Here is a 14445-nt window from a genome sequence, read left to right on the forward strand (position 1 = left end):
TTAAGAAAGCACTAATCTTTCTGAGATGGGCTCCAATTTATTTCAATCACTCCAGCTTTCTTACTACCTCATTTTAGCTAGGATGAAAATTCAGCTCTTTTCAGATGCAAATGGAAATAACTGCTCTGTGACTTCTTGAAGAATCCTTTCCTTTACATTTTAACTACCTGGCCCAAGGTTCTATTTTAAGCAGAAAGAATAACTTAAGGCTGCCAGCTACAGTTGGGGAAACATTTAATTTGATTCTTTTTAATAGCCATTTTTGAGAGTATTTTAAAGTATTTTAACAACCTGTCTCTGTTGCCTCAGAATGACCTTTTAGTCTGTAGGGTTTTGGGGTTTTTTACAGTATATTCTCCTCCTCACTTTACTCTGCACAGTAATTCAATAATGTCTTGTAATCTGTTGTTGGACTCAACTCATTTTTCTTACTGTGAGTGTCTGGAAACTCCCCATCACACAAGTTTCTGGCAATTGCAGGAGTTCTGACATCATTTGCTTAACCACCAGCACTGAGATGTTCAGCATGAGATTCCCTGTGCTGCCTTCCCAGGTTTCAGCCCAGCACATCCCACCCTGAGGATCAGCAAGTAGGAACATCTAAAGCATTTCCAGCAGTGGCAATTTGAAAGCAAGTTCCCTCCTTTCCTGCCAGAAGCAAATGTGTGTGTGATGTGTGACACCAGAAACATCTCCTGTGCCTCACCAGCAGTTGTTGATGAAGAATTTATTTGATCTGGAAAGAAAAAATGCCTTCTGTGCTTGGTTTATGAAAGAGCTAATTTACTGATTTTGTCCATTTTAACCTTGTATGCTGAGACCAGATTTTTTTGTGTGCAATAAAAACCCAAGAAACCATGGTAGAAACCCTGCACTTTACCATAGCATATAATGAAAAAAATCCCCAAAAATCAGATTAATTGCTTCAACAGGAAATTCCCTTTCTAGCTAGAAGCCAGTATCAGACTTAGGCATAGTTTTGTTTCTCATCAGCCACTATTAATCTAGAATAGTTCAACTGTCAACACTGGAATTAGAATGGTCTATAACTTGAGTTAGAAGAGTATTAAAATACATGACTAAAATTTAAATCTAAACTCAAGCATCCCTGAAGCATTCTAGATGGTTTGGAGACTAATGAGCCTGCAGTGCTAAAAATGCTAAAAATAACCAGTTTTGAGGAACTAGTTTCACAGCTTCATCCTCTGCACCCTAAGAACTCATTTCAGTGGCTGTTACATAATTTAGCCTGAAATTCTGTCCTTGCTGGAATGGAGATGTCTTGGCTCTTTGTGGTGATGGGATTTTGAAGGGCTGCCCATGGAACCCCTGAGAAGATAATGAAGATAATGATGCTCCAGACCAATGCTTATATCTGATTTTTTGTGGAGTTCTGCTAAAAAACCTGTGTTCTACTTTGTGTCTAGAGAGGATCAATTTGGACTAGTGGTATAGGACAACACACAAGAGATGTTTTAGATGTTGGCAATGTAGAAGTCAGTGAAAAAAACCCCAAAGTGCAAGAGGAGAAATATCTAAATACCTCTATCTTCTCAAACCAAAGGATTTACCAGGAAACAAGAATACTCCTGTGCTAAGCATTCTGCCACAGGTTGTAAAAATGTGAAAATGGTGCATGGATGGTGATTCTGCACAGCTCTGCTTTACAGCAGGTAATTGTGCTTTCATCAGTGATTCTGAGCTCTGCTTTCCCAGGGAGACTTGGTTTGTGTCTGGGTGTAAAGAATTGATGGCACACAATTCCCTCTTTTCCTTGTGGTTTGGAATTAGCTACATTTATGGGGCATTTAGCCATTTGCTCTACCAATAAAAATCCAGGTTAAAAACTTGGTTATCTCTAATGTTTTTTATAGCTCAGTATTTTGGATTTCCTTTTTTAAAGAGACAAGTTGCTATTTTAAATTAATAGCTCCATGAATTGCATCTTTTCTCTGTTTTAAATAATCCAATTCCAACTCTCTTCTCTGCTTGTGCTGCAAGATAAAAAAGAAATCTGTAGAACTTCAGCTGAAAATGAAAACAGTAAATGAAATAATACCTCAACAGCTGCCTTTGCTCTTTCAAATTCCTCCTCCAAGGAGTGATTTCTGGAGAGAAGAGGCGTTCCCCAACGCTGCTCCTTACTTGACCGTGCCTAAAAAACAGAAGAATAAATCAGAAAGGGATGATAGACCCTCTGTCACACTTCTGAGTTATTTCCTTAATTGTCTAGAGCCCCAAATGACCTTTTTCTTGGGGAAAACTACTTCTTTCCCTGCATGAATTCCTCTGAATTCTCTTACGCTGTAGCAGAGACCACTTCTCATGGGAAGCAGAATAATTTATCTTTTCCAGATTTTTCATTTCACTCAAGATGTGTGAAAGATAAAGAGACATATGAGAAAAGGATATGCAAGGCTTGGACTACAAAAGGAGAGAGCTGACTATATTGTAAAAGACTTTTACCTTCCTTGTTCTTTCTGCACTATGACTGTGGTGATGCTTTCCACTGACTATGAGCCAGGAAGAAAACATTTTTTTTCCCTGCACATTTTGTGTTTTTCTTTCAGCTTTTCTTTTGGGATCACATTGGAGAGCCAGGTTTGCCCTGGATAGCACTGGAAGGGCAAATCCTTTTTACAATCAGCATCTCTCTTATGTACCATACTATTGGTCAATTCCACTGGAAGCACATAATATTTTTCCCTATTCTTTTTCTAAAAACAATGTTTTGTTTGGTTTTGGTTTTTACAAAAAGCACTGTACAAAACCAAACAATGTTTAAGGATGTCAGAAAAAGCACAAAGTGGCCTAATCTTGCTAAACAAGGCTCTGACTGCTAATCCCTTCCCCAGTGTTTGTCAAGAGGTTAAACTCATTAGCCACTTGTGTGCCCATGCTTCCAATTGCATTCATTTCCCTGATTATATTTCTGATGACTGTACTTGTAATATTAAATTTCTGTGAATCACACTGCTAAAAGACTAATTTTGATCACATCAGACTCATTGGGCTGTCTCTGCAAAAGTTGGAATGGGCTCTGCTGGGATGGAACATCTGACACTCATTGTCACGTGTGATGTATGGTCAAGCACATTTCTCTGTGGCTCTACACACATGGCCTTTTTCCCTAGAAAGATGACATTCATTTGTCAAATGAGCCCTAGGTTTTCTGTTTGGTTCCTGAGGCTTTGGTCTCTCAGTTAGAGAGTGATGAGTGAAATGCACACTGAGTGGATGAAACACATAAAGTAAGAAAACAATACAGCACAATTTCTGTGAGAAGTTCGTGGTGGTGGTGGGGACTGTGAGTGTTCTCCTGTGCTGGCCTCTGGACTCTGCTCTGACAGGAAACTCACTGTGAGGGAATGTCCACACTGAGGATCTATTGCTTCTGCTTTCACCTCTTCTTCCTCTAGTCCATGTATGGAAAAAAACTATTTTCCTTTGGTGAGGCCAGGAAGAGATTTCAGGTTGTCATTGAAAACAAATCAAAACCCAGTCCTATACATAAAACAGTTCCTTTACTGATTAATAGAACTTAGGGCAGAGGAGATAACTGGTTCAGATCATTCATTTGTCTGTGTATCACATAATGGCATTTGTCTCTCAACACCCATAGAATCAAAATTATGTTTTTCAGAGAATAAACCGAGGTTTTCTGGAATAAATGTCTTTGAGGAAGCTGCTTGGGTTTAATTTAAAGTTATCAAGAGACCTTAATGTCATCACTTTGTTTGCAATTTGTTTAACTGCCCTCCTTGTTTCTCTTATTAATTTTAATTTCAGTTTCTCTCTATTACTTCTTTTTTTTCATACTTTTTAATACTCCCTATTTTCTCTATAGAAAGATACTGATTACTTTAATCAGGTTTTAGTGATATAAAGACATTTAATGATATAAAAGCATTAAAATATTTAATAGTCTCAATATTAAACACTCAGATTTTAACCTTTTGGTGTCACTTTTACTCTCCCTCTTAATTTTCTATAGCCATCCAGACAACCAAGATGAACCTTTTTTTCCAGCACCTGTCTTGCTGCTTCTGTATGCAGAAACCAGGAGATCTCTTATCTCCCACTAATTATGTTTGCTTCTACACACTCCTCTTCCCCCAGTGCTGCACAGGGAACACTCCTGTTGTTTCAAACAGCTTTCCAGCACAATGTTGTGAGCAGAGACTCTGTTCTTCCTCTGAAATGCGTGATTCTTGAAAGGACTGTATTGCAGTATATATTTATACAGTTGCCTTGATCACCAGCTCCTTTTTACATATCCCTTATTTTATTTTTTTTTATTCCACTGCTGCATCATATGGAAATTCTCTGAGGAATTTGCTTGCATGTTTATTTTCAGATCAATTAAACTGAAGAACATTGTTTGTCTTTGGAATTCCAGAACAATCCCTATGTGATTACAATTCCTAGTAAATAACTACTGCTCCTGAGCCCTCAGGTTGGCCAGTTTTAATCTGTTTAACAACTGCTTTATTCACATTGTGTCATGCCAATTTTACAAGCAGAATATGACATATTAATTCCAAACTCTTGTAGAGTATCACACATCAACATTTATCAACTCGACCTGTAATCCGATCAAGGAATTAAATTTGTTTTTCTTGACACAGGACTCTCTTGATAGGCTCTAATTATGGTCCTGGCCTTTTCATTATTTATGACTTGGCTCCTGCAAACAGTTTGATTACTTCTGCTTTTTACCCATTTGTTTCCAGTGACTGCCATTCCTTGGGTCAAGGACAATGCTGTAAATGAGGATGCTCAGGCTGAGCTGTACTGCAGAAGGGCAGAGTGAGCTTCCAGGGGCAGCACAGAGGGGAAAGAGGACAAGAAGCACAGAGGTCCCCCCCCTCTGCCACATGGCACTTTGTCCCCACATCATCCCCACGGAAATAGACTTTCCCCTCCATTAAATGAACATTAACAAAAGCCACATAAGGTGCATTTGCACATACACAATGCAGAGTTGTACTGTGGGCTGTGACACCCAGAAATGAAGAGCCCCTTGAAAAGTCCCAAATTTGCTGCTTTTTGCTGGTCCAGGGAGAGGGAATGGGAATGGAGGGGCAGCCCTGGAGAGCTGCACAGCTCCAGCAGGTGATGGGATGGGGCAGCCCTGGAGAGATGAAATATTTTAAATACCCAGGAAAATATTTAAAGAGTTAAAATATGAGCAGACTTTATGCATAGAAAATGGAACATATTATCTTCCTCTGCAGTTTATAATTTTAAGATTAAAAATAACCCTTCAAAATCCCCCCTTACCCTCAAACATTGTAGGATACCTCAGTACCAATAAAAGCACAACAAGGAAATTTTCAGGATGGCAGATAAAAGAAAGAACAAGGATACTTTGGGCCAAGGCTGTTTAAAAGTTAATAGTATATAAAACAATGTGTGAGTAAATGCTGAGAAGCAAGACAGCCACATCCAGTGACAGCCACCAGTGACCACTGCCCATTACAGCCTTCAAACACATTTCTGCCTTGTAGTTCAAAGCTTGTCTTTTGGATTTTGTATTGGCACAAGTGTTGGTAAATAAAGGATTTTCTTAAGAACATTGCATAATTTTAATGAAAATATGACCTAGTTACTTAGCATTTCACTTTGAGGAGCTAAATCTAACATGTCAAAGATGAGTGATGAGGTGATTGGGAAACTGCTGATGGAAAACTGCAGCAAGTTTGACAAGATGAAATCTTTAGGGTATGGCAGAATGTGTTGTATTTGCAAAGGTTACCCTTAAATGAGATAGACAAGACCTATAGAGGACAAAGTATGGAAAACATATGCTTTGGTAAAAGCCCTAACGTGATTTCTCCTGCAAGCAGATTAAGAACTCGGTCAAGACAGATGAGCCTGAGTGTTGGGAGCTGACAACTCTGACAGTCCAAGTACAGGAAGGATGAAACAGGCAGCGAGAAAAAACACATTTCTGAATAACCTACCTAGAATAAGAGCACATTCTCACTTCAGGTCATTTCTCTGCATTATTAATTTAACATTTTGTTGCTCAAGTGGACGACAGGTTTGAAACAAGCAGGTTACAACAAACCAAAACGAAACATGAAATGTACCAAGACAACAGATAAGGAATTTAGTCTCTGCTTTTTCTTCAAGTTGGCTTATTCAGCTTCATGTTTTTTTTATTTTGAAGGAACAGTCATTTTACAAAATATTATGGAGCCTCAACTGACTGAACTTAAACTGAGTGAAAAATGTGGATCTTTGCTTCTGCAGTTATTCTAGTGGAAGATAAAAAGGAAATAGACCTCACAGAGATACACTGCATTTGTAATTGCTTTTACAAAAGCCACAGCATTTAAATCCTGTGACAGTCTACCTGGTTTACACACATCTTGGTTGAGCACAAATGTCTTGGAATCTGGATCTGCTGAGCTGAGGAACAGCTTCCTAAAGAGGGTCAGAAGTGCTTCAATATCAGCTCAAAGCAAGAGAGAACACAGCATCCATTTCAAGTGGATGGCACTGTGTAATAGGTGTTTTCCATTACTAAGATGTACAAATCTATTCTAGAGGAAGGAAAGATATCATGCATTACAACTAGCGTGAGGCTTTCCAGAGGGGAAGAAAAAAATCCCTGTTTGTGCTGTAGAGACAGCAGGGAAGGAAAGAACATGCTTTTGCCTCAGAAAGACCCAAAAATGGTTCTGTTTCTAATTTCCGTGAAAAAAGGTATAATCTTAGGATAATCATTTGGCAAGAAATGTCTCATTTTTTCATTTTTCCATTTTCAAATGAGGCAATTATTTTTCATTAATTTCCAGATTTTCTATCTGACAGAAGGTTTTTGAAGTGCAGGCCTAAAAATAGCTGTGGGAGGTGAGAAAATGATTTTCAACTAAAAGCCAATCCACCAGAAAACTCTCTCTTCCCCCTTCCAGTGGCAATGGCTGAAGTCTTTCAGTTAAAAAGTAAGAAGCAGCAAAGAAGTTGTGTGAACAGCCTGGTCTATCAGAATGCATATATAAGTGTATTTTGTATATTTGTACCTGTGTGTGCACACATGCATGCAACCCTCAGCAATCATTTCCAACAAGACCTGTCCAAGACACAATACAACAGTGGAATTGGGCAAATCTACAAACCTTTAGCCCAGAGCCCTCGGTATTAGAGTTCCTTTTCCAGCAGGAAAAAGTCCTGTGACCACACTGCTCCCCCACCTGTGGAGATAAACTGCTAATGAACATTGCTGCAATGATTGCTTCCTGTTTTCCTCAGCAATTTCCCACTTCTGGGGGTTCCTGCCTGACCAAGAGACCTGAAGGATAGAATTTAACATGGGTAGGGAACCACTACAAGTCTGAATTTCAGAGCTCGAGGGAGGGGAGAAAAGATGGTAAATTGTAAATTGTAGTTTGAAGTTTTTCCCTCTGTACAGGAAAGTCACATTTCACTGCAGTGTTAAACTCTGAATGTTTCAGGTGCTGACATATTCAATTTCATAACCTATTCATTTCAGAGGTGTGTGAAGATATTTTCCCTGGTGATCCTGAAAATATCTCTTGAACAGTTCTCCCAGGGTGTCAGTGGTTAGCCAGTGGGAAGTTCCTCCTTGCCTTTTCATGCTTAATAAACCTACCAAACCCTCTTACCTGTATTGCAGGTGCAAGTTCTAATTCTGATGCTGAATCAGAGTCCAAGGCACTCCTGACATTAGCCAGCTCAGACTGTGATCTGTTTTCTGTGGACCTAGAAATAATGCATTTACACACTCAGCACTAGGACACACTGCCCTGTGTCTTCAGGTTCACAAGCACACAATGATTAATCAGGTTATTTCCTTCAACTGAATTGTTTAACTTGCACTAACACTTAATCACAAGTGCCTGGACCCTTCTTTGTGTTCTCACTCTTCTATTTCATAGACAGGGAAACTGAGGCTAGACAACGACACCAGACTGCGCCTCAGTCTAAAAACCAACCACCACAATAAAGGATTCCCCTTCATGTCTCTGTAGAATTCTCACCACCATTTATTAAGTAACCGCACCTGCTACTTTCCACACCATTAAAAATTCCTGGCGAAATGGCATTTTATAGTGCACTTGTTTGTGATACATTGTCCAAAATATATGCTTGGACACATTTAATGTCACCATAACAGGTTTAAAATTATGATTTGTTATCAAGCAAGCATTTCTGTGAATTAAGAAAGCTGGGCTGGAAATATTTTTTTTAAGGAAAGCAAAAAGTTGTACCATAAAATCTCTTTTGATGGAGCTCTGGATGATGATGATGTTCTCTCTGCAGAAGGGTGGGCCTTGCTACTCCTGTCTCCATGAAAACTGACATCATCCCATTTCTCTATCTGTGTCTGAATGGCAACTGAAAAACAAGAATAAATATGAATCTTTTAGAGAAACTACTGCTGAGAATTTTATCTCTGTAAAATGTGTGTTATAGAGAAAATAATGCCACCAAAGCCTGTATTTTTATAAAGGTCCAACACAAAGACATTTTGTGCACCTTCCTAGTTGATATGGTGTGAAAATATTTGGAAATCCACAACATTTTTCTAAGTCTGTTAGCATTCATGGTCAGAATGTCAGTATAATTCTTGTCTTCAAATCAGTAATTTATATGTAATTTAGACAAATTGTGAAAATGAAGCTTCTTTTAGAGACTAACATGTAAAAATGACTATGTAGGCAACTGATATTATTCAGTCATGTCAGACTCACTTTGCAGAGATCAGATGTTCAGCTCCTGTTTGAAGATAAAGGTCTCTAAAAGAATTTCTGTGATGATGAATGGAAAATTTGCTGCCTTGGTATAAATTACATTTACCTTGCAAATTTCTCAGTTGCACTGCAAGTAATTTAGTTTGGATGGAACTAAATCAAATTCACCTTTTCCAAAGCTTGTCGATAGATCAGGCTTGGCAGGAAATTGAGTTGTTTTGGGGATTTTTTTTTCAGTCTGTATAAATATATCTCTCTTGTCAAGAATGGATGGTTTTTTCTCTCCTATGCATAGATAAAGCAATATTTACAAATACAAATGTGCATTTCTGACACCTGCAGCTCTAAAAAGGACATCAGTATGGGTGCCTCTCATTCGTGTCCTTTACCAATTTCTCATCACGCCCCTACAGATTTTTCTACCATTTTACACACCCTGACTAAATTCCTTTTTCCAAAGAAATTTCAAAACTTTATTAGAACACTTGGTGTCAACTTAATAGGTATAATGGCAGAGGCAAAATGGAAAATGTGTTTAAGGTTTGAAGTGCTTCAGGTAGTTTATAATGGGGAGCAAATGCTGCACTGCTGAAATGGGGTGCAGCAAAAATTCTGGTTTGGCTCATCATTTTGTGAAAGTAGCCAGGAGAAACTTGTGTTAGTCAGGGCAAGGGAGCACTGATAAAACAGCTACACTCTTACCTAAATCTAGAGAAGACTTGTCTGCAACTCTGGCAGCCTGGACTTTCTGCTCAGAATCCACACTGATCAGGTCAGGATTCTCTGTCTTCTTTCTGAGGGTTGAAGCTTTTATGCCTTCAGTTCTTGAAGGATTCTCTGATTTCTTTGCTTTGTTTTGGGTTTGTAAGACAGGTTCACTAAGATCCAAGAGATCCAGACCTGTTGATAATACTTAGAGACAAAATGTTAAAATTCAGTGTTGTTCTAATTCCAGCAGCTCACTTTTTAAGATTTGTTTTAGTTAGGGAAAAAAATTACTGATGTGTTTGCATTTGGCCAGAGTAAGTGTGTATTTCCTGGCTAAAGATGATGACCACTATACTAAAATCTGCATGGGGATTTCAAGCACTTAACTGAATACAGTTTAGCGGATTTGCAAAAAAGGCTTTTCCTCTGAAAATCTTAAAGACATCTGAGGTCTTATGGCTGGGGCCTTCACAGATTTCCCTCTTTTGTGATGGTTTCCTGTTCAATTCAGCTTTTGGATAAGATTTGGTTTAATATTAGATTTTTAAAGTCCTGGTAACAGCTGCCTAGGGCAGTGCTGTTGTGCCACAATCCATTTGGGAATAGCTTTGGGGGTGGATCTGGGTCAAAAAGAGAAGAAGATGTTTATTTATGTTTTCTAATGTTGGTGGTGTTTGTCCTTTGGGCCATAAATACTGCATATAAAGTCTAATGCCATTTCTATTAAGGACTGTATCAGTGTGGAAGAAATGTTCCATTTCAGCTCTTCTTTTAAAATTTGCCTAAAGAGTAACGTTCACAATTCTTTAGCATGTAAAAGGTAGAAAAAATCCATTTTTATCATCATGTTACAGGGCAGATGTTTTTGACAAATCAATTTGCATTAACTCTTGCAGTGCTTTATCTGTGTTCTTGGAAATCACTGAATTTCATCAATCTTCATAGATTTTTTTTAAATTTTATTATTAAATAAATCTAATTGACACCCCCACCCCAATCTGATAGATATTCAAGGCAGGTGTAAAATTTACAGGTGCATTTTAAAACAAACACCATTCTTAAACAATCTGAAATAGTTCTATTCATCCCTGTATTATCTTCAGCTATATTTTTTAAAGGGAAAAATTATTACTTACAATTGTTATCTAATTCAGTACTTTAGCTTTTGTAACTACAGACACATTAATTAGATGTGCAGATAATCACTCAGCTGTCAATTATTCATCTATAATTTGCATGGGTGTAAATTTTAATTAAATGGCTTCTAACAAGCCAAGTCCTTTTCTGAGGCAGGAAGAGAGCCCAGTAGGGCTGTGCTGATATTATTGTCTCAGCTGATCTCTCAACAGCATTGATTACCTCTGCACAGACACCAAGGAGGAGGGGGCTGATTTCTAAAAATACTTCCAAAGGACAATATACTTCAAATAGAATCCAGTATAATTCAAAAGGTTTTCAGAATTTACTCTTAGATGTTATTACCTTCTCTACTACCTCATTACAACACAAAGGAGGTAAGAAATATATTAAATCTTTTCACTAACAAAGTGTCTGAACTCAGCCTGGGTAAAGTGTTCTAATACCTCCCCCCTTTTTCTCTATAACAACTCATCCAAGATTTCATTTAAAAAAAAAATCTTCCTAGAGTAAGGAATGAGTTTGATTAAAACCAGACTAAATGTGGGTTTTCCCATAGGCTAAAATTTTGCAAAACCAAATACAGAGAATTGATTCAGACTCATATGTACATCCTGTGAGACTTAAACAAAATGCATTAATTTTAGCCCAAAAGATGTCATTAATGTCACATCTATCTGTTAGAATTGATGTGATTTGAATCACATCAGATTTCCCCTAAAATATAATGAACAAAGTCTTTCTTCTAACAGGTCAGGCAAGTACAATTTAATGCCAGCTTGTGATTTTGTGACACAGTAACAAAGAAGTCACTTGACAAAAATGTGCCATAATTAAGCTAAAACTAAAACTATTTTTCTCTAGTGAGTGATAATAAGAAATGTTGTTTACCTGCAGTATTTGATGTTACAGGCCTGGCAACAGCTTCTGGTTTAGTTTCACAGAGAAAGTCATCAATGGAGGGGCTCAGGAGGGGTCTGCTCTCCTGTTGCTCATTCACCAGCTAGCAACAAAGAACCCCAGGTCACAGAGTGTTCTTGGGATGCAGAATTTACAGAAATAAAACATATTCTCACAATATCATGTGCTTTATTTTTAATTGTGAGGGTAAGATATTGCAATTAGATGATGCACAAATAGCACTGGGATTAAAATAAAATAAGCTTTAGTTACTCTTTTGTGGCAAAATTATATTGCAGTTTAACAAATCACACAAAAAATAAAGCAGCAAGATGATTTTTCCTTAGCAGTTATTGCATACTATTGCTTATAGGGCTAAAGTTACAGGGCCTGATGCAGCTCCCTTCAAATCCATGGTGAAGTTGCCCTTCTTTGTCACCAGGATGATAAGCAGGGCTTTTTTGCTCTTTTTTGAAGTGGCCTTTTTTCCCCCACAAGTAACATGCTTCCCCACAGAACTTCCACCATAGCATTTCATCTAGCAAATAAGCATTAGCCCACTGAACAATAACTTGCTGAGACAGGAATTCTCTGCCATAAGTGATATGTGAATGACAGTGGATGGAGCCTGGTGAGTGTATGAACGTCCTGCATGAGTTCTGACTGTGGGAAGACTCATGAAATGCTTTTTATTTATGAGCAGTTTTCCATTTTTAATTGGATGAATGCACTGGTGTTCTGCTACCTGAGAGAAATCTCTGTTTTACAGGCTATTTAATGTATCAGAATTAAAAAGATAAAACTGTACAAATCTCAGAAATAAAAGTCTCCTCTTTGCCATCTATCTCTGATTAGAGGATTAAGACCTCAGCTGAGCTGGAGGGATGTCTGGTGGCGTGCCCTACACTTACATTATCTTAGTATCTTAATTTCCTTATCTGAAAAAATGCCTTCCCACTGTTGCTTTTGTCTGGAGGTGTTTCAGCTTTATTTTATCCTCTCCATCTTCTTCTCAACCCTCTCTTCAAACTCTTTTTCTGTTGTTGAATTTTTAAAGTTTTCTCTCAGATATGTTAGAATTTTTAAATTTAGGGTGCTCACATGGACTAAAACTGGCCAAAAAGGGTATTTACTCACCCTCATGTTTGTTAAATACTGGCTCTGAGCTACTCCAGCAGCAGGATTACCTCTAAAGTTATTACAGCAAACCAGATTAGATTCACTGCTGTTCAGCACTTGATTTCTGTAGTGCAAAGCTGCAGCAAAATAGTGGAGCTATTGCAATAACAAACCCACTATTTCTATGGATCAAACCTTTAATCTGATATCCAGCACTGACTCGCTGTGCTGCAAGCCTTGCCCAAATGCATCTGCCCAGAACTCAGAGTTCTGCACTGAAACACCATGGAAGTTTCCATGGAACACAGAGGAGGGATTGCCTGCCCAGCTGAGTGTAGATGTGGCATCTGAATTTAGAAATGTGGCAGCGATGCTGTCCCAACTCCAGATGTGCTAAACCCAGAGTGCAGATGCAGCTCACCAGGGAACTCATCATGAGGGGTTAAACTCTGGATGGCCTGTCCAGGTTGCTGTCTCACTCAATGCACAGAATTCCTGCTTAATTTGGTAAAGCTCAACATTCATTGGAAATTGCATTTATATCAACTTTGATTTCCATTATCCCCTGGTCTACAAATTTACCTAATGATTATGTTTAGGAATTAAGCAGACCTATATTTTCTTTCTATGATTTGGTGACAATCCTTACTCGTGACTATTTTGAAAAACATGAGGATGCCTTAAGTTCAGAGCTGAGTCTTTTCCAAACTACTTTTAGTATTTTAAGATTTTATCCTGATATCAGCAAAAGTTGCTCGTATATATTTTTCTTTTTGCATTTACACAGCATAAAGAAAAGTCCTAGACCATTTGGAGAGGGACAGGAGTGAAGAAAGAAGAGGTTCTGTAGGAATCATTTAATATATAAAAACTTCATAGGAAATACTCTGTTTCTGTGTCTGTAAGACTATGAATAGGGTACATTATCACACAATACTCAGATGCTTATCAGGTTTCCCATTACATTCCATGGAAATTTTCTTCAATAGGAAAGAATGGGGAAAGAATGAAATGAAGAAAATTATGAGAACCAAAGTACCCAAGCTCACTCACTGCAGACAGTGAAGAATAGAAACTCTGAAGACAGCAGGAAAGGCAATTTATTGCCCAAACCTGCTGCAAAGGTCAGAGGGTAAACTCTGGGAAGACCAGAAATAATGTTAAGAATCAGAGTCATGGAGGGGAAGGAGATAAGACTCAATAAAGAGCTGAATTGTACCAAGGTCTAACTGAAATATGAGGTCTGACACTTTTTTCCTTTTCAAAGATGGCTATCATGTCCTTAGAATTTTCCTTGTTTATTTATTAGATTTATTACATTTTAAAGGAAGACTATGAGTTTGACTTAGGCTAACAAAAGGAAGATTGAGTAGGATTGCGGTTATTCTTCATGTACACAAAAAGGGGGAGTGGTCAGATGACAGGGGAGGAGCAAAGTTATTTCAGCTGTAGAGAGATTCTGGCCCAAAAACAGAGTTCTAAACTGGGCATGAGAACATCTGGTCTGGGAATTAAAAGAGATGAACTGTATGAACTGTATGAACAGTATCTTTTCTTACTGTGGGGGGGACAAAATGCCCACCTATTTAAAATGGCTTTTGCCAAGATTTCTACATCACTGTTTATGATGTGACTGTGACCCAGTGGATCCCTCCTAGTCCTGGGCCCCTTGCTCCCATGGCTAAGGACCAGAAGCTGTGGAATGTCTTATTGAAAGGTTTGTTTCTGTGAAAAATAATCTGCTTTCAATTCAAACATTTTTGTCAAAAAAGATTGCAAATACATGACCACGTCTACTAATTCTCAATAAACACAAACTACCTATGTATAGCAATAGAAAATATTAGAAAATTACTAT

At 38.1% G+C, this 14445-nt stretch overlaps 1 protein-coding gene across 1 annotated transcript in view; it reads right to left on the reverse strand.

The window, feature by feature from the left end:
• PEX5L (peroxisomal biogenesis factor 5 like) overlaps window positions 1-14445 on the reverse strand; it is a 95982-nt gene that overhangs the window by 10356 nt on the left and 71181 nt on the right. Inside the window, exons 3-7 of the mRNA XM_030954291.1 lie at window positions 11460-11571; window positions 9426-9635; window positions 8241-8367; window positions 7635-7731; window positions 2060-2155 (exon numbers count right to left, since the gene is read on the reverse strand). Coding sequence (XP_030810151.1) covers window positions 2060-2155; window positions 7635-7731; window positions 8241-8367; window positions 9426-9635; window positions 11460-11571 — 642 coding nt within the window. The remainder of the gene's footprint in view (window positions 1-2059; window positions 2156-7634; window positions 7732-8240; window positions 8368-9425; window positions 9636-11459; window positions 11572-14445) is intronic.

Source organism: Camarhynchus parvulus, chromosome 9 (genome assembly GCF_901933205.1).
Source record: "Camarhynchus parvulus chromosome 9, STF_HiC, whole genome shotgun sequence".
In the NCBI taxonomy this organism is placed as follows: domain Eukaryota; kingdom Metazoa; phylum Chordata; class Aves; order Passeriformes; family Thraupidae; genus Camarhynchus; species Camarhynchus parvulus.